The sequence below is a fragment of the Mesoplodon bidens genome (genome assembly GCF_964165515.1).
Source record: "Mesoplodon bidens genome assembly, contig: HAP1_SCAFFOLD_81, whole genome shotgun sequence".
NCBI classification, from domain to species: Eukaryota; Metazoa; Chordata; class Mammalia; order Artiodactyla; family Ziphiidae; genus Mesoplodon; species Mesoplodon bidens.
Window position 1 is genome coordinate 1,216,079 of NW_027672552.1, and position 19,457 is coordinate 1,235,535.

The 19,457-nt window shown below is 38.8% G+C and overlaps 1 protein-coding gene and 1 long non-coding RNA gene across 6 annotated transcripts in view; both read right to left on the minus strand.

The window, feature by feature from the left end:
* LOC308610052 overlaps positions 1-19,457 on the minus strand; it is a 1,140,458-nt gene that overhangs the window by 767,322 nt on the left and 353,679 nt on the right. The gene's annotated exons all lie outside the window — the stretch shown is intronic.
* LOC308610037 (E3 ubiquitin-protein ligase RLIM-like) lies at positions 11,200-14,553 on the minus strand (the record flags this gene model as incomplete). Its single annotated transcript, XM_081259320.1, has 3 exons — positions 14,127-14,553; positions 12,045-12,806; positions 11,200-11,438 (listed from the first exon to the last, which is right to left on the minus strand). The coding sequence occupies exons 1-3, from the start codon at positions 14,383-14,385 to the stop codon at positions 11,200-11,202; spliced, it is 1,260 nt and encodes a 419-aa protein (XP_081115446.1). The 5' UTR covers positions 14,386-14,553.

Here is a 19,457-nt window from a genome sequence, read left to right on the forward strand (position 1 = left end):
AAAGCATGATCTAAGACTCAGGACTTAGTAAAGGACATTGATCCATTACAGTTGTTTTTTTAACTTTTACTGTTTACAACTATTTAAACTTAATAAAAGAGCACAGAATCACTAGTATATCCAAAACTCAGAGTCAAGATGTGATTTTTCCCTATTTGATTGGTACCTTGTTTTAGAATAAAATATTAGTGATACACATGAGAGCTCTCAAGGTCCATGGCATTTTCCTTACTGCTTAGTTACACACTGTCTAAAGTTTGACTATACTCTAGCATCCATATTTTTGTAAATCAAGAATTTGTTTATAGTTAGAAATCATATTCTACTCTTTTATATTTTGAACTTGCATAAATAATATATTTCCTTTTGTGACTTGCATTTTTCATGCAATGTTATGTTTTTCCCCTCAAAAGATTTGGAGTTTATCTATTCTAATTCTAGATTTTTAGTAATTAAAGGTCTAACATTCCTACTTGAGTGATCACAGTCTTATATTTAATAGCTCTAACCCTTACAGAAAACAAAATTGGTAAGTTTCAAAGCATTGGTTCTGATTGCATTTTATATCATCTCCATGTAATTATCATCTCTATTTTAATTGTACTTATTTATTACTATTATTATTTTAGTTTCTAATTTCTTTTTTTTAACATCTATATTGGAGTATAATTGCTTTACAATGGTGTGTTAATTTCTGCTTTATAACAAAGTGAATCAGTTATACATATACATATGTTCCCATATCTCTTCCCTCTTGCATCTCCCTCCCTCCCACCCTCCCTATCCCACCCCTCTAGGTGGTCACAAACCACCTAGCTGATCTCCCTGTGCTATGCGGCTACTTCCCACTAGCTATCTATGTTACGTTTGGTAGTGTATATATGTCCATGCCACTCTCTCACTTTGTCACAGCTTACCCTTCCCCCTCCCCATATCCTCAAGTCCATGCTCTAGTAGGTCTGTGTCTTTATTCCCGTCTTACCACTAGGTTCTTCATGACCTTTTTTTTTTTCTTAGATTCCATATACATGTGTTAGCATATGGTATTTGTTTTTCTCTTTCTGACTTACTTCACTCTGTATGACAGACTCTAGGTCCAACCACCTCACTACAAATAACTCAGTTTCGTTTCTTTTTATGGCTGAGTAATATTCCATTGAATTGCACTTTATTTTATTTTATTTTTATTTTTTTAGTGTTTATTTTTACTTGTTGACAGTTTTGCTTTATTTATTTATTTATTTTTGGCTGTGTTGGGTCTTCGTTTCTGTGTGAGGGCTTTCTCCAGTTGTGGAGAGCGGGGGCCACTCTTCATCGCGGTGCGTGGGCCTCTCACTATCGCGGCCTCTCTTGTTGCGGAGCACAGGCTCCAGACACGCAGGCTCAGTAATTTTGGCTCACGGGCCCAGCTGCTCCGCGGCATGTGGGATCTTCCCAGACCGGGGCACGAACCCGTGTCCCCTGCATCGGCAGGCAGACTCTCAACCACTGCGCCACCAGGGAAGCCCCTGCACTTTATTTTTGACTTGGCCCCCAAATTAGTCACACAATTACACAGTGTTTAACAGTTAAACTTCTTGGATTTATCTACCTGTATATCACTTTCTTTGCTCAGTTTGTTCCTTAATCCCACTTCTTCACAGTGAGTTTAATTCCCTTCAGTAAGAAACCTATTCCTTGGAAGTTTTAGTATTGAAGATCTATAGGTAGAAATTTCTGTCTTTGTCCGAAAATGTCATCTCTTTCATTTTTTAATATGGTTAGTTAAATGTTCTATTCTAGGTTAAGAGTGATTTTTCCATTAGTACTTTAAGGATAGTGCTTTCAGTTGTCTTCTGGCATCTATTGTTACTGATGAGAAGATTGCTACTAGTCTCATTGCTCTTTTTATTTGATATTCTTTCTTTCTTCCAAGTTGCTTTGTAGACTTTCCTCTTTGCCATTATGTGATGTGGTTTACCAGCTGTTTTTTAGCCTTGGTTCCCCAGAAAGCAGAGCCTCAGGCCAAGAGCTTATGTGCTATTATTTAATTAGAGAGTACAATGCAAGTGAACCGGATTGCAGGGCAAAAGCAGTGAAGCAGGGAAGGCTGGCGATTCAATATGAGGATGCATGATCAAGCTGGGATTTGACCTCTGGAAGTTCTGTAAACTGGATCTCAAAATTATGGGGAGGGAATGTGAAGAAAAGGAGAAAGAATTCATCCATGGGTTTAGCCTGTGGGAGAACTGAAAGGGTTGCTTTAGGAATATTCTCACCTGCTGGAGTAAGGAGAGAGGTGGAGGATAGATTTGTTGGAATCATGAACACAGTGAGACACTGTCAGATTGTATATGTAAGTAGTCTGCCAGTGTTGCACATTCTTTTAATGTGGAACAAAGGAAGGATCAGGCTGAGGTGAGGTATACGATACAGGATATAATCATATATTTGTTTTCATTTGTTTTACTGGTGACTCCATGCACTTCTTTTATCGGAGGATTTATTTCTAACTTAATCTCTGAGAAGTACTATTTCTTCAAATACTTGTTAAATTCACTCTAATCTCACCTTCTAAAAATATTATTAGATGAATGTGGGTCTCCCGTTTTATCCTTTATTCCTTTATCATTCACATTTTCATTTAACCTCATCATTTTTTCGGGCTTATTTTCAACTTTTAAAATTCAAATTCAGTTTTATCAAATACGTTATTTAAACTTTCTATGGAGCTTTGAACTCCAATGAACATACTTTTTCTGCTTTTTTCTGCATCAATTGAGATGATCATGTGGTTTTTCTGTCCTTCATTCTGTTAATGTGGTGTATCACATTGATTGATTTTTGTCTGTTGAACCATTTTACACATAAATCCCACTTGGCCATGATGTATAATCCTTTTAATATGGTGTTCAGTTCATTTTTCTAGTTGGATTATAGCTTATCTTTGAAGGTTCCAGCTTATCCTTGATCTCCTAACTTCAGATCATCTCTCATTCCTGACTGCCAGCCCTACTGACTTCAGGACTGGCACCAAGAGGCAGGGGCAGTGGATTTACATAGACTGCTTAACAAAGCCCCACTATCATGTAAGGTTTAATCTCTATAATAAAGTCCTTCTAGTGGTTCTACTTGTCCGACCAAACCTTAATATAGAGTTTATCGAATGTCATTTGATATTCTGATCAAGGAAAAAGGGAGAAAGCCAAGGTATAAAGTATAGGAACAGAAAGAAAAATAACACAAAAGGAAATATATTAAATTTAGGATGATGCACGGAACATAAATATGCTGTAAAAATCTAAAAACTGGATGAAATTGATTATTTCCTAGTAAAATATATATCACCAGAATTGATTCCAGAAAAGTGTGAAAAACAAAAGAGAACCCTTAGAAGACCTTCATTGCTACTTTTGGTGAATTTGTCCACATTTCCATCTGGTTTGGCTTGGAGATCCCACCTCCATATTCTCGTGCTGGGCATGTGACCAAGACCTGGCCAGTTAGAATTCCCTGAACTTGAGGTTTTAACAGAAATCCCAAGCTGAGTCAGTCTTTTGTAAAAAGGCTTTCTCTTTGCCTGGGTTCAGTAAATTGGTAATATACAAAAATAGAGTTGGGATTGGTCATTTTTCTTGCCACCCCTTGGAGAAAGGTTTCCCCAAAATAATACAAAACAAAACAAAACAAAACAAAACAAACAAAACAAACTGCAGAGGGAAGAATATCTAAGTCAGAGAAACATTTTCTATTTATATCCTTTGGGCCCCCACACTTACCTGTGTCTGAAAGTATCAGCACTTTCAAACTTTGGTGTATTGTGAGTCAATAAATTCCTTTCTAGCCTTTAAACTAATTTGTAAGTGTTCTCTAAAATTACAACTTAAAATTAATACAATGACCATGGCAGCAATTGCATAAGATTTCAAGAAGCTAATTTTCTTGCAAAAATGAAGTTATGGGTATATACTCTTTCAAGTCCAAATACTCTGAAACCCTTTCCCTCTTGCTGAATTTTTAAATTCCTTTATATTGGATTTCAAAATACAAAAGAAAATGGGCTCTGCTTCAAGATGTTTGTGACTGCAAGCATACGTAGCCATTACCTTTGCCTCTCAAGAACCTATCATAATAATGGTGAAATCTGAAAGAAAGGGAAGCCCACTACTATAATATGCAAGGAGGGGGTTTCAGCTTCTGAGATATATATGTGATCAGCAGTTACTCATCCTGAGTAACTCAGGATGGCAAGAGGGAGACGTAGACTGAGAGTCTATGTGGGGCAGTTACTTCACCTACACCTTTTTCTCCAAACAAAAAGCCTGACAGAAAGGCATTTAACCACCCTCTTACCAATTCTTTCTTTTAAAAAGGACCCTTTTAAAAAAGATATGTAAAGACTGTTTCCAGGTGATCTATAATGGCCAGTGTGTTTGTTACAGTTCCTGCCAAAGACTTATTCTTTCAACATTTGTATGTGTTTAGAATAGTGGCAGGTCTCCATCTGCTCATGGTAAAACTAAGCCTTTCAGGTTCTTTCCTAGTCCATGAATTATTCCTATTTCTCCCAGGACTTATTTTGCTATTTTTAATATTTATCTTATTCTCTCTTATGTCATGCCTATCTCAAATATCTCAACAAATATTTATGGAACATCGACTTTGGGCAAGGCAGTATTTTTTGGGTGCTATGACTATTGTAGTGAAAATTACAAAACCCTTGCTTTCCTAGGAGTTTACTTTCTTCTTAACACTTAGAGATATTTTTTTTCTCTTCATATTTACGAATGAAGACCATGAGCTCTGTGTTTATGATTATCTTTACACCTCTAATTTTTCTGTCTTGATTATCTTTGCTAGCTTCTTTATGTCTGTCTACTTTATAATTGCTCCTGTTCCAAAGGATTCCATCCATCTCCCTCCACTACTACCATGGAACACACTTCCACAGGCAATACCTCATACTTCTTTGACTTCAGTCTGGCATCTTTATCCTGATTTTAGAAGCATACTTGATATTCCGTGATAGCTAGATGAACATTGCCACTAAAATATCACTCTGACATCTCAAATCTCAGAGATCCCAGCTGAATTGTCATCTATTCCTCTACTATGACAAACAAGTTATATTACATTTCTTATATCAGTGGAACTTCTCACCATCTACTCAGTCACCTAAACCAGAAACTTAAGGTCATCTTTAAATTATCCAAGCAGCCACCAAATTTGATTGTGCTTCTTTAATACTACTTGAATCTATATGCATCCATATCTCAACTGTCTCACCATTATATCAGGACTTTATACTTTTTTCTTCCAGTTAATGCCGTAACTCCGTAAGTGGGACAATCTAAATTTTGACAATCTGTTCATATCCCTGCTAGTATGACCATTCTAAAAATTGAAAAATTTTATTCCTATTAGAAAAATCGTCTTGACTGTGCATTGCTTAGAAGATCTAGTTCAACTCTTCAGCCTGATACACAATACCACTTGTTGCCTCTTTGGCCTCATCTCTTCATTTTTTGCTAATGTACTTACATCTCTGCCTCTTCTACCGCAGAGCATGATGATTCATACTTACTGTTTACTGAGCCCTAAATTTTCAGTGCATCTTTACTGTTGCATGCAGTGTTTATTTTGCTTAGAATAAAATTAATGACTTCATTTCATTGGCTAATTGCTACTAGTCCTGTAAGATACAACTCAGATATAACCCAACTTTAAGGAGGTTTGAATTGTTAGTGTAGATTTCTCCTCCTAGATCATTCCATTTTATCCTGTATCTGAATCTGTGTCAGGGCATCCCTGACATAGAGTGTTACTGTATGTTTATTCAGCTGCCTTCTTTAAAATGTAATACATTTCTTCATGATAAGTGCTGTACTTCGTAACTATAACCCTAGCACCCAGCATTGGGCATGGCACATTCTTGGTCAGTGTTGAACGCCTGAAATAGTGATTTAGAAAAGGGTTGGCAGATATTATAACTTAATAGGCAAGAAACCCTATACAAATATGTTAAGTAAGTGAGAGAGATCTAGGTTGAAATACATCAAATCCTGGATGGTAGGTAACAGTATTAAAATAGGTTTTCTTTGGAGAATAAAGGGTGAAAAATAAGTCTGGGATGCTCACAGTGGCCAAAAATTCTGAAGCAGTGTGTGTGTGTGTATGCCAGTAACTGTTCTAGTTGTTAGAAATGTAGTAGTAATTTAAAAAAAAAGAAAGATCTTTTGGAGCTTCTATTTTGGGATAGGAATGGGGAAGAAAACAAGCACAAGATAAATAAAAAATGTTTTAGATCGTCACAAGTGCTACTAAAGAAAAAAAAATACACTTCCAGAATAGAAGATGACAAGGCCAGGGGTGGTAGATAACTGTGTTGTGACTAGTGATGTGAGAATGGAGAACCCAGAGCCCAGAGTTGGCTTATAATTAGTGTCTGTCCTCTACGAATGGTGGATGAGAGAAAAAGGATTTTCCCCAACATGCTTTTCCAAATCTCCACATTTTTGCAGTGATGTTAAAGATGCTGGCTTGATGCTTAAAAATGGAGAGTTTTGAATATCACACAAAGGAGAGCCTCTTATTTCATAGGGAGAAAGCCTGAGTTAGGATGGTAAAGAATTTTCAAATCTTAAATGAAGTCACAGAAAAGAAATGCAGTTCAGTTTCCATTCGAAATTCTCATACCAGGAACTTCTCATTGAAGGGAGTATACATTCACCTCTCAAATAATGAAAAGACATGAAATGTTTGGGTAATTGTAGTAAAGAAGATACTGAAGATCTCAAAGTATTGTATATGGATAACAAGTAATATTACTTAACAGAAACGTCACATTTCTTTGTGAACTTTCCAGTACATGCAGTGTTTTGATGTTCATGTTGTTCGATGCTCAGGCTTGTTTGCATTTACAAAAGAATCTTTATACTTAATTCTTCATGGAATATTGAGAGCACAACTTATTTTCATGGTTAGCCAAAAAAGATAGACTTTATATTGCTATCAAAAACTTATCCATAGGCTATAACTACTTTCAAAAAGAATTTGTAATTCAGACAAGGTTTTTTTTTTTTTTGGAATTAGGCCAAAATAAACAAATGTTTTAAAAACTACCAAGAAAATACAGAGAAAATTCTTAAGATGGAAATATTTATGCTCACAACCACAGTGATGCTGTGTATTTAAACTGATATACTGTAATGTAAAAAACGTATCAGGTTGAGCTCAGAAGATTCAGGTACAAATCTTCTCCATTTCTGATTTGTCAGGGCAGACAGAGAGGAATATGATTTGGAAGAGCAATATAATACTCAGCAATCTCTTTGAGAGAAAAATAAGTGGCTCTATAGTTTCAAAGTCAGAGTGTTAAATTGGGTTTATGATATAAGCAGCATACACTGGTAGAATGAGATAGGGTGATGTGAAGTAAAGTTAGAGCGATACGATATTGGTGGTTGTTCAAACAGGAAAGATACTGTCTTCTAGCAGCTTCAGTAGCAGGAATTAGGGATTCCATTTCTGGGAAAAATGGTAGAATATAATGTTATAGTGGGCCTAGAACCAAGACATTAAGCCATTTACTTGTCTAGGACTCATTATTACCATTTTCTAGGTACAGGATGGATCCTAGATGAGAAGTTGTATTAGTTGTCTGTTGCTGCATAAGAAATTAGTACAAATGTAATGGCTTAAAACAGCATCCCTTTATTAGCTCACAGTCCTATAGGTGGGGATACTGGCATGGAGTGACTAGGTTCTGTGTTCGAGGTCTTAAAGGTCTGAAATCAGCATTTTTAAACCCTTGTCAGATAATTCTAACATCTAATTCATCTCTGTTGGCATCATCTGTCCCATCTTATTCAAGCTGTCATGTATCTGGTTCTTGGTATAAGTAGTGATATTTTATTGTCTTTTGGACATTTTGGCTATTATGTTAGGATACTTTGGTCCCTATTTAAAGTGTTTCGTTTTTTTTAATTTTTAGCAGGCATTCACTCTTTATAGGTTTGGCACACATTTCCTGTACTTTTATGGACGGTGGTTCCATGATAACCTAATTTTCTGACCCTTTGTGGTACTCTTTTGGTCTGTTTCTCTTGTGCAGGTGGGGTTACCTCTGGTCCCTTCTCATGCTGCTTATGGGGTCTGAAGTAGCTTCCCCAGGATACGGCACTTGGTGCTTCTGGTGAGGGAAGGGCATCTCTGGAACACGTGATGAAGAGTCCTTCCTGGGCCAGGCACTTGTGACAGGGTCTCCCTGGACTGTAAGGAGTGGAGGGTGCTTACCAGGTTGAGAGCTTTCTGTGGAGGGATCTCCGTTGCCGGTACCAGCCAGTTGCCTGATGTTTCTGGGGAGGGGAGAGGAGTCTCAGTCCCATCTGAGGAGAGCATTGTCCAGGCGGGAGCTTTTTGTGGTAGGAGCACTTTGGCTGGGACCCTTAGCCACTGACGTGTCTGGGTGGTGAAGGGGGATCTCAGGCCCAGTGGGGAAGGAAAGCACTTTCCCTGGGCACTTAGTGTCATCAGGGCTTCCAATTGTTCGTCCTTGCAGGTTCTGCAAGGCTCGCCTGGTGTTTGGGGGATTCCCATTTGATGTGATGGAGGAAGAGCCTCTTTGAGCCACTTCCTGTTACTAAGTTGGGAGTTAGGAAATGCTGGGTCTGGATCACATTTTTTTGTTGGTAGAGGGTCATAAGGTGCCCTGCCATGAGGCTGTTCATCCATTCTGAGGGTCCCTAGGCAATTCACCTTCTCTAGACCTTTCAGAGATCTCCTTTGGTTGTCTCATATTATTTCCAGGATATATAGTTGTGCGTATAAAGGGGGAGCAGGGAGAGGGGAGTATAAACCATCTTATCTGGATTAGAAGTCCTCTCTGTGCCTTTTCAGTGCTCCCCTGATTAGGTCAGGCTCACTCTGGATAATCTCCCAATCAACTGTGCTATATATCATAATCTAATAATGGGAATGATATTCCATCACATTCACAGGTCTCATACTCAAGGGGAGGGGCTCCTACAAAGATCATTGGGCATCATCTTAGAATTCTGTCGACCACAGAAGGTGCATGTGAATGTACTGAAGCATTAATTAAGCAATTATCATCCTTCGGAAGGTTTTAATCTGTTAGGATAGTATGAAAGCCAAGTACTGTTATAATTATTCTACTCACTTTAAATGAAGCATATCTGATATCAAAAATACTTCCTAAAAATCAGACTATTCAAACAACTTTCAGAAGTTAATGTAAATTTCAGAGGTTTGATCCAAGCCTTCATTTCTGGCCATGCAGATATCTTCTGTGTGAAAAATATGCTACCTCAAAGATGTTTTCAAAAACTTCACCACCACTCCCCATTTATACGTTGTAGTTATGTGCAAAAACTGTGGCTGCCAGCAATTCACAGAGAAAAGAAAGGTCAGTGATGTTGCTGACTTTAACTTTTTAGAGAAGGTGTATACTTAACACTGCCTACATTTGTATAGGTTGCACATTGCACAAAATTTCTGATTATTGCTTTAGGTTATAATACAATGTACTCTCACCTATACCAGGATTGAAAAATTTAAGCAAAATTTTCTGGACTGGCCAATACAACCTCCCAAAAATAGTCTTCAGGCTGAATTAGGAGAAAAATCCTTCACTATGTTTAGGTTGGAAGGAAGCATGACCTAAATTTTGATTTCAAATACTCGGGGTTTTGGGTGATGGTTTTACTGGGGACAGTTAGAATTGAACTATGTAGACATGTTTCTTGAAGCCAAGTTTTACCTTTAAGGCTTTCATATTGCAGCTTGTGAGGCTCCAAGCAGCAATTGGCTACTTTGGGTCATTCACACAAGGATTCAGAGTCATATATAAACCATAAAACCCTTTATAAGAAATCAGAATCTGTTTTAAAAACTAATTATATGAACTAAACATATATAGAAAGAAATTGAAGCTTGAATATATTGAAGCAGCAAAAATTAAAGACATACCTATAACTGCCCTTTATCCTTAGTTGTTTACAATCACAGCAAATCAAAGTGTGACATGTTTAAGAGAAAGGTAATTAAGTTCTAAGGCTTTGTCATCTTATCACTTTTAAAAATACAAGATCTGAGTAAATGAAAGGAAAATAGAGAGGGTTGTTAAAGAGCTGAGTCATAGAGTGGAATAGAGAACAAGCGGAAGCGGAAGAGGCAAGAAAGCGTACACAGGCTGGGTTTGAAGAGAGTTGGGAATGCTGGTTGTGGTAGATGGTCTCTGATTTGCTTACCGGATCTACTCGCCATCCTTCTTAACCCTGCTTCGTGATTCCAGGAGGCTGATCTTTATCAGCTTCATGGACCAGTCTCTCTGTGTCTTCAGGTTGGGTTGGGTTAATATGACCTACTGATAAGTGATTAGAAGTCAGGAGGAAAGAAGGCAAGGGTATTTATTTCCATGATCTGCCCCCTTCCAAACTTTAGGTTGGCAGTGGATGCCATTTTCTAAGGTTACATCTCTTGTTGGGTGGGCTTCTCCTATAACTCGAAGACATTCTGGGTTGCAGGAACTGCTATCTCTCTATGCCCCTTCAAACCTCGTGGTTATAATACTGGCTTCTCACAGCTGCTAGCCTCAGAGTACTTCATCATCTCTTGGTTTCCCTTCATTCTTTACACACTTTAGTCTCTTCATTAAATGCTATTCCATCACTCTTTTAAAGTGTGCCATCAGTTTTTAGCTAGAACTGACTGATACATTGGTAGTGGGGAATAGGCGAAACGTTAAGGTAGTGTTAGGGAGGTGGGATAAACTGCTGTGGAGAGAGATAGGAAGAGAAGGGTTTCAAAGCTTTTTATGGCATTCTAGGAATGTAACATGACTTCTTTATGTGAATGACTCTAATGTAGTCTTAAATGGCTTCTTAATTATTGATATTTGGTTGGGTTTCTGTTTCTCTGCATGCACAACCAGGATTGAACAGGGCTAAGAGATGTCTGGGATTTACATGACGAGATAATACTACTAGGATCTATCTAGATTCATTATATCATATTAAGACATTTCTCCCATGGAATCAGGAACATCCCAACCCAGTGCACATGCTAAGTTTTTATTGAAATTCAGTGAACTGCTATGGTGTGAAATTAATTTTTATTGTCAGTCCCCTGCGTCGGCAGGCCGACTCTCAAGCCCTGCGCCACCAGGGAAGCCCTATAACACTTTATGTAGCTGAGAACTCATCGATCAGGATTTTCACTCTCATTGGAATCCACTACTTGCCTACGACAAATCGGACACGTAGAGTTCTCAGACAGCCAGCGATCAATGCAGTGACTGTGATATTCATGGGAGCAAGGTAGTATGCGAAGCTTGCTGTTTTCTGTGTACTCGGTAAGGCAAATGCTACAGGCTTTTAGTGCATCATTTTCATCAAAAGATCTTACAGCCAAGCTGTCAATCTGTGCTTTGGTGAGTCCTGTAGTTTGCAGATCATGGGAGGACCCAGAGTCACTTTCATCATATATTATTAGGCTAATTTGTCTACCCACTTGCCTGGTCTCTGATGATAAGTCTGCTGCTAAGTTTGTTTCTTCACTGCCTTCAAACATCAGTGATCTAATTCCTGAATTTTCATCACTTGAGCTGGAACCAGAAATAGGACTAGAACTGGAACTAGACGTACAATTGGGGCTTGAATGACAACTCAGTGTGGAACTTGAATGGGTATCATAGCTAGCATTTGAATCAGAACCAAATGTACCACTACTACTACCATTAGGTGACTCTAGCCATTCCATGTTTGGACTTGGAGGTGAGACACTATGCTCTAAATTACTGTCACTGTCCATAAGGTTATTTGAGTTACTAAATTCTGTCATTGTCTGCCTTAACATGCTCTGAATTGGAACAGATGTTGTATCATTTAAGCTAGTATTGAACATTCTGCAAACGGGATTTCTAATGGTATTGACATAAGCTCTCACACCTGCCCGCTCAGAATGTGAATACATATGCCTCAGTCCTCGTTCACTTTCAGAAGTGACAGTGTTGTTTGGTGTCTCAGATGTTAACTGAGTTCTACTAGCTCTGCTGTCTCTCTGAGAATATGCTCCAGAATGAACTTGTCCTACTTCAAGATTGAAGGGTATGGTTGGATATATTTCCCTCATTCCCCAAGATTCACCACTGCTGGTTGTATCTGGAGAATTTTCTCCATGAACGGCATTCCTTGTTCTAGAAGTTTCAATAAGACCGCTATTTTGCAACTCAAATCCAGTCATTTGCTGTGTCAATATTTCTCGGTGCTCAGTTCTAGAAAATCTCGCATTCTCACTTAGCAGAGGCTGCTCAAAATTCTGAGAGGGTATACTATGATTCAGTCTTTGTACAATTTCCCTAAGTGAACGTGGAGGCGACCAACTTTCAATTCTTGCTCTGGTTCTCCGATACTCTGGGCTCCTACTTCTTGCTCTTCTCTGACTTGTGGTAGGTGGGAATTCCATTAATGTTTCAGTTGTATCTTGTTCAGACATAGATGGTCTTGTAAATATTGATTCAGATTGTGGACTTTCCACTTGCCTTTGGCTGTCTTCCATATTTTCTCTTCTGGGAAGTCTTGCAGACGCTACATATTCATTCTCTGGATTTGGACTCCCATGATCAAGGTTAGCATTTATTTCTAAACTGAATATGAACTGATCACTTTTAGGATTAATTTGGCTCTCTTCTCTCCAAGATTGGTTTTCTCTTTGTCCACTTGTCATATTTTCAGTTTGTCCAGAACAGTTAAGCCAGTCTATTAGAGAGTCACCACTAGACACGTCATCTGAAGAGTCTCCTCTGTCTGTTAACAAAAAAAAAAAATGGGGAGGGTGCATAAAAGAACTACCAAAATTAGAACCATCATAAAATAGCACTCTGAAACTTTGTTTCAAAAACAAACAAAAAATGAGAACTTAAATACTCAGGTGTTTTCAACTGATTTCACATTTATAGAGTTAATATTTTATAAACTGCACTGTGTAGATTTATAAGTAAAGGTAGAAAAGTTTCGATTCCATCCAAAAAGAGTGAGCTAATCCTAGATAAACTTAGAGAATTTTTTAAAAAGGGAATCCGGAGGAAGTCTATGTTTCAGTATTTCATCATATACACAGCCCTGTGTACCACTGTCAGAGGAATGTCAAGAGACTTTTTTTTCAGTCCACTGTCAAAACACTAATGCAATTAAACAAGGTAAACACCAGTTAAGGTACAATGCTAGTAGTTTAGTTCAATTTACATTATTGTCTAATTTTCATTAGTCTCCAACATGACTACTTCTAGGCTTTTCACTTATGTGCTTTTGATAATAGATAAGCTGTTTTAAAATATAAGGTTATTGCCCAAACATAAACAAGTTTTATAGGTTTAAAAGTGTTTGCATTTTGAATACTTCTTAAAGTTACCAAGATTTTTAATTGACATTAAATTGAAGGTCAGATCAAATGAATAGACTGAACCTAGCATGGTACCTATAAGACCATGTTCAAGAGCCAAAGTATTATAGTATCCTCTTCATTAGACAGCAAAATCCTCTGCTTCACACTGGAAGGGAAGGCACCAGACCTGAGGTCCGAGCAGGGTTTCTCAGCCTTAGCACTATTGACATTTTGGTGCTGGACAATTCTTTGTTTTGGGGAGCTATCCTGTGCATTGTGGGATCTTTGGCAGCATCCCTGGCCTCTGCCCACTAGATGCTAGTAACACCCATGCCTCCCCTGTGACAACCAAAAATATCTCTAGCCATTGTCAAATGTCCCCAGGTGTTGAAGAGAGCACAATTGTCCCCAGTGGAGAATATTTCTGTTTGCTTTTTTTACATGTCTATGTAGAAAAAATAATTCAGGAAGTAGGAGGGACTTTCAGTTGAGGTAGAAAACCAAGAAAAATACAAATAGGCTACTTTGCACTGTTTCCCAATTAAAACAACCCAAATGTGAATCAGGAAAACAAACAAACAGACCTTGACATGCTCACCAAAAATCAAGTAAATGCCAGTTCTTTTTATGAGAAGTTACTTACCAAATGAATGTAAGTCACTTCTGTATAATTTACTATTTCCTATTATGAAGTTACTATTTCCTATTATGAAGTTCCTTATTCATCCCATCCTATTCCCTCCAAAAGCAGAATATACCTGTATTTTCATGTGAGTCTTGTGGTGCGTTTTCTTTAATTAGCTGAAGTCTTCTCAGCAACTCTTCTTCCGTACTTTCACCTGGAATGCCTAGAAGATTGTTGTCTCTCATAAGTTCGTAATCTTCTTCACTCAGATTATTTACGAACCTGGAGAAATCTTCTTCCCGAACCAATCGGTCCGTTTGACTTATGTGTTGGGCCGAAACTCCATCTCCTTCATCGTTGGAATCCGAGTTTTCCATCTTAATAAACAAGTGGAAAATTATCTGAAATTCACGACGTGGTGTTGAAATTCACCAATGGTCGTTTCGTTTTCTTCGCTTTCTACTTCCTGCCAGAGTGTCCGGTTCCGACTCAGTCGGATGACCCTCCGCACAGATTCCTCCCTTCTCCCTTCCCGACTCAGTTCTGTGGCCCCTGGTGACGCAACAGTTGGGAGCCGCCTCGAGCCCAGAACTTGCTAGACGTTGCCTAGGCACCCATTATCTTCCCCGCTGTTACCGAGTAGGGACTGGATTCAGGTTAGGTTTCATTTCATTCAAAACCAGCCAATGTTACTGAGGGTTTATAGTGTACCAAGCACCGTGCTTCACCTCGTTTCACCCACATGAGCCTATTCTCAGGTTTTCAGGCTCTGATATGCTCTATTTATTCGTTACATTCCATAGGACTGCCTTCTTCAAAATGCCATGCCAAAGTCAGCCTAGTTCAATGCAGCAATTCTCATTTTCAGGTGCCCAGGGACCTCCGCCTTTTCTCCTCATGAATTTCTCAAATCCTAGACTCTCACTAAGAAAGCCCACAATTTTGGATAATTTACCAGGGCCCTGGCTGAGTCTCTTTAGTGTGTCCTCTCCCTTTTAACTGTTAATGGCTTCATCTTGCATTATATGGTCCTTCAGTCTTGTTTCAAACAAACAAGAAACACCAAAACTTTGGCAGGCTTTTCTGCTCAGCCAGGGAATTCCTTCTCCACAAAAGCATCACGTTCATTTTTGTCCTCCTTTCTCATAAATATTATAAATAGTCCTTAAGCAAAACTAGCCAGAACATCACAGGAACTTTTAGGACAGATACATAATAGTTACTTTGTCTGCCACAGTGAGTACTGACCCTGCTGATTTTGTCGCATGTATCACCTGAAAGGCTTGGTGAAAATAAAATAACGCTCATTTGCAATGCTATCTGGAGGAGACCTCTAATTCACTCTCAGTACACAGCTTAGAAGTTTAAGGAGCTGTGTAAATTCACGGTTGTTGTTTTGTTCACGGTCCACAGCAGGCTTTCTTGTTTGTTCTCAAGGAGATGGAAGGATGGTAACTTTACTGGTGTGACAGTGAAGAATCTAAGTCTATGTCCTGCTTTTGACATTTGTTCCATGCCTCGTTTAACTTAAGCTAGAAAAATCAATCTTTCCCCTCTGAATCAAATCTCAGCAAGTCTTTGGATGAGAACAGAATCCCCTAGACCACCCTGCCTCCTTTATGGACTTCTGAGTGTATTTGTTATCTTTTACTGAAGTTATTCTTTTCACAGGGGAAATCCGTTGTAAACTTGTTTGCTGTGCCTCAATCAAAACTAGCAGTACTATGAAAATTCAGCGTGATTTGTACTCTTGATGCAGGAAACCCTAACAATCGTTAGTGTTCTTGAGAGTGATTGATTCAGTTTAATTCAATTCAATCAATTCAAGTGTCAAGTATGTTTAGCGTTTGTTAAATGTCAGTCATATTATCGGATATTAAGATACAAAGGTGAGTATATTTAAGAATGTGTTGTCATTAGAGTATAACAAACAATTGAGCTACACAGAGTTAAAAGTACAGTTTTGAGGAGAAAGTGATTTGAGTGAGAGAGAAAATCGGTTTCACTGCATTTGGGTTTGACAGGATGAATAGGAGTTTTCTAAGTGAATGAAAGCGGGAAATATTTTCAAAAGTGAGAACAGCCACTGCTGACACTCGTAAAACAACAAGGATAGTAGATTTTAATTACTAAAAAAAGACATTAGTTAAATTGGCAGAGCAAGGCCAAAAAATGGAGACCTTTATGACATGTTTAGAAGTTGGACTTTATCATTAGTGCAATGGAAAGATGTTGAAGTCTTTAGACAGTTGATGGTCAAATTTGCAATTTAGAAATAATATTGATAGTAGTGTTGAGGATGAATATGAAGGGCAACAGTTCAGGTGGGAGGGTCAGAAATAGAGGGCAGCCTAGGCTAGTGATGACAAGGATCTGAATCAGGGCAAAGGGATATGATTAAAATGAAGGACTTTAACAGATCTCTAGGCAGCAGAACTGATTAAACCTAGTAATATATGGGAAAGAGGGAAAAGTGGGGAGGGGGAATATGAGGGAAAGGCAGGGGTCAGGATTACTTCTGTATTTCTGTCTTTGCTTAGTGGACAGTGGTACCAATAAGAAGTAACACCTGATTCTGAAGTTGTATGGTTTAGCTTAAGAGGGAGCATGACTGCTTTTGATTAGAATAGTATGCAAGTTACCTGAAGATTCAGAAAGTCTTACAGTCATTCCAAATTTACGTACAGAAGCACATGAACTAATAGCCCGGGATGTTTGGTGTTCCCTGTAGTTGGCTCTCAGTGTCAATGACTCTAGCTTCCTGAACTATTTGTTCCTGGTTATGTCCCAATTCTGGTGCAAGTAACAGGGTATAGGGATCATCATCCCAGAGACCTACTTATTGACCTTGATTATTTAAATAGAAGCCACCAATACAGCTGTGCTTTACACTTAGTTCTCTCAAGTCTTGACTTTCCTTCTGAATATTGCAGTGTAGGTTCAGTAGTTTTTCTTCTGGATGGCAATATTGCTGCTTTGGCCTTTGTTCTATCCCTTGTCTTGATATCAGAGGTCTTCTGAAGATGTTTTTTCTTCACTTCTCATTTCAGAGATGGGAGGTGCATCAGGAAGTCCGGAGGTTGGCTAGAGCATCACTCTAGGTTGAGTTGGAGGGGAAGAGGTTGAAGATGGAAAGTTGCTTACTTTCAATCAGAGTCAAGCCCTTAAAAATTTGGCCAATCCATTGTTTATGATGTGGTGAAAAAACGGGGTGTGTGTGAGCAGATTTGGCTGTTCTTTTATCCTGGTTGTAATGATGGAGTTTTGTAATCAAGAGTTTTCTTTTACTGACTCTGTCCAAGGAAGCTTCTGAACAGATTCTATGACTCAAAGGGAGACTGAAAATAAGTAAGAGATAGCATTCTCCCTGAATATGGGTAAAAGGAGTTCTGTGGCTTTAGAACTGTAAGAAATGATCAAGACATATATTCCAGATACCTATTGCAGTATAACAAACCAGTCCAAAACGCAGTGGTAGATACAATAGAAACCATGTTGTTATAGTCAGGACTTTGTGAGCTAAGAATAAAGATAAAGAATACTGGGGATGGCTCATCTCTGCTCCATCATGACTGGGCCTCAGCTGTGGTGGTTTGAATGATTGGAGATAGATTAGACAACTTGACTGGTGTCATATGTCTGGGGCCTTGGTTCTGGCTAAGTTTTCTTTGAGTCACATCTTTTTTTTTTTTTTTCTTTTTGTGGTATGCAGGCCTCCCACTGTTGTGGCCTCTCCCGTTGCGGAGCACAGGCTCCGGATGCGCAGGCCCAGCGGCCATGGCTCACGGGCCCAGCCGCTCCGCGGCATATGGGATCCTCCCAGACCGGGGCACCAACCCGTATCCCCTGCATCGGCAGGCGGACTCTCAACCACTGCGCCACCAGGGAGGCCCGAGTCACATCTTTTGGTGCTGAAATGTCCAACCAAGATGGCATCTTCATTCACAAATCTGGGACTTGAGTTGGGCTGCACAGGCTGAAAAATCTGGGGCTGGTTTTCTCTCTGTCTCTGTCTTTCTCCATGAAATTTCTCGGTGTAGTTTTGGAGTCTTAGCAACCTGGATATCTCAAAGTAGTTGAACTCTTACATAGTGAGTGGCTTCACCCAAAATAAACATCTCATGAGACTTGGCTGGAATCTGTAAGGCTTCCTATGACTTAACCTCACAAGTGCAAGAACACCTTTTCTCTTGCATTCTGTTGATTGAATAAGCTACTGGATCAGCCCATATTCAAGAAGAGGGACACCCCATTCTACCTTTCAATAGAGAGGTAAAAAATATTTTATGGTTATATTTAATGTACTATAGCACATGATGAAAAAACTTTTTTTTTTAAATTTTTTTTATTTTTTTAATTAGTTTCTGCTTTATAACAAAGTGAATCAATCATACATATACATCTGTTCCCACATCCCTTCCCTCATGCATCTCCCTCCCTCCCACCCTCCCCATCCCACCCCTCCAGGCGGTCACAAAGCACCAAGCTGATCTCCCTGTGCTATGCGGCTGCTTCCCACTATCTATCTACCTTACATTTGGTAGTGTATATATGTCCATGCCTCTCTTTCGCTTTGTCACAGCTTACCCTTCCCCCTCCCCATATCCTCAAGTCCATTCTCAAGTAGGTCTGTGTCTTTATTCCCGATTTGCCCCTAGGTCCTTCATGACTTTTTTTTTTTTTTTAAATTCCGTATATATGTGTTAGCATACGGTATTTGTCTTTCTCTTTCTGACTTACTTCACTCTGTATGACAGACTCTAGGTCTATCCACCTCATTACAAATAGCTCAGTTTCGTTTCTTTTTATGGCTGAGTAATATTCCATTGTATATATGTGCCACATCTTCTTTATCCATTCATCCGATGATGGACACTTAGGTTGTTTCCAGCTCCGGGCTATTGTGAATAGAGCTGCAATGAACATTTTGGTACATGTCTCTTTTGGAACTATGGTTTTCTCAGGGTATATGCCTAGTAGTGGGATTGCTGGGTCATATGGTAGTTCTATTTGTAGTTTTTTAAGGAACCTCCATACTGTTCTCCATAGTGGCTGTACCAATTCACATTCCCACCAGCAGTGCAAGAGTGTTCCCTTTTCTCCACACCCTCTCCAGCATTTATTGTTTCTAGATTTCTTGATGATGGCCATTCTGACTGGTGTGAGATGATATCTCATTGTAGTTTTGATTTGCATTTCTCAAATGATTAATGATGTTGAGCATTCTTTCATGTGTTTGTTGGCAGTCTGTATATCTTCTTTGGAGAAATGCCTATTTAAGTCTTCTGCCCATTTTTGGATTGGGTTGTTTGTTTTTTTGCTATTGAGCTGCATGAGCTGCTTATAAATTTTGGAGATTAATCCTTTGTCAGTTGCTTCACTTGCAAATATTTTCTCCCATTCTGAGGGTTGTCTTTTGGTCTTGTTTATGGTTGCCTTTGCTGTGCAA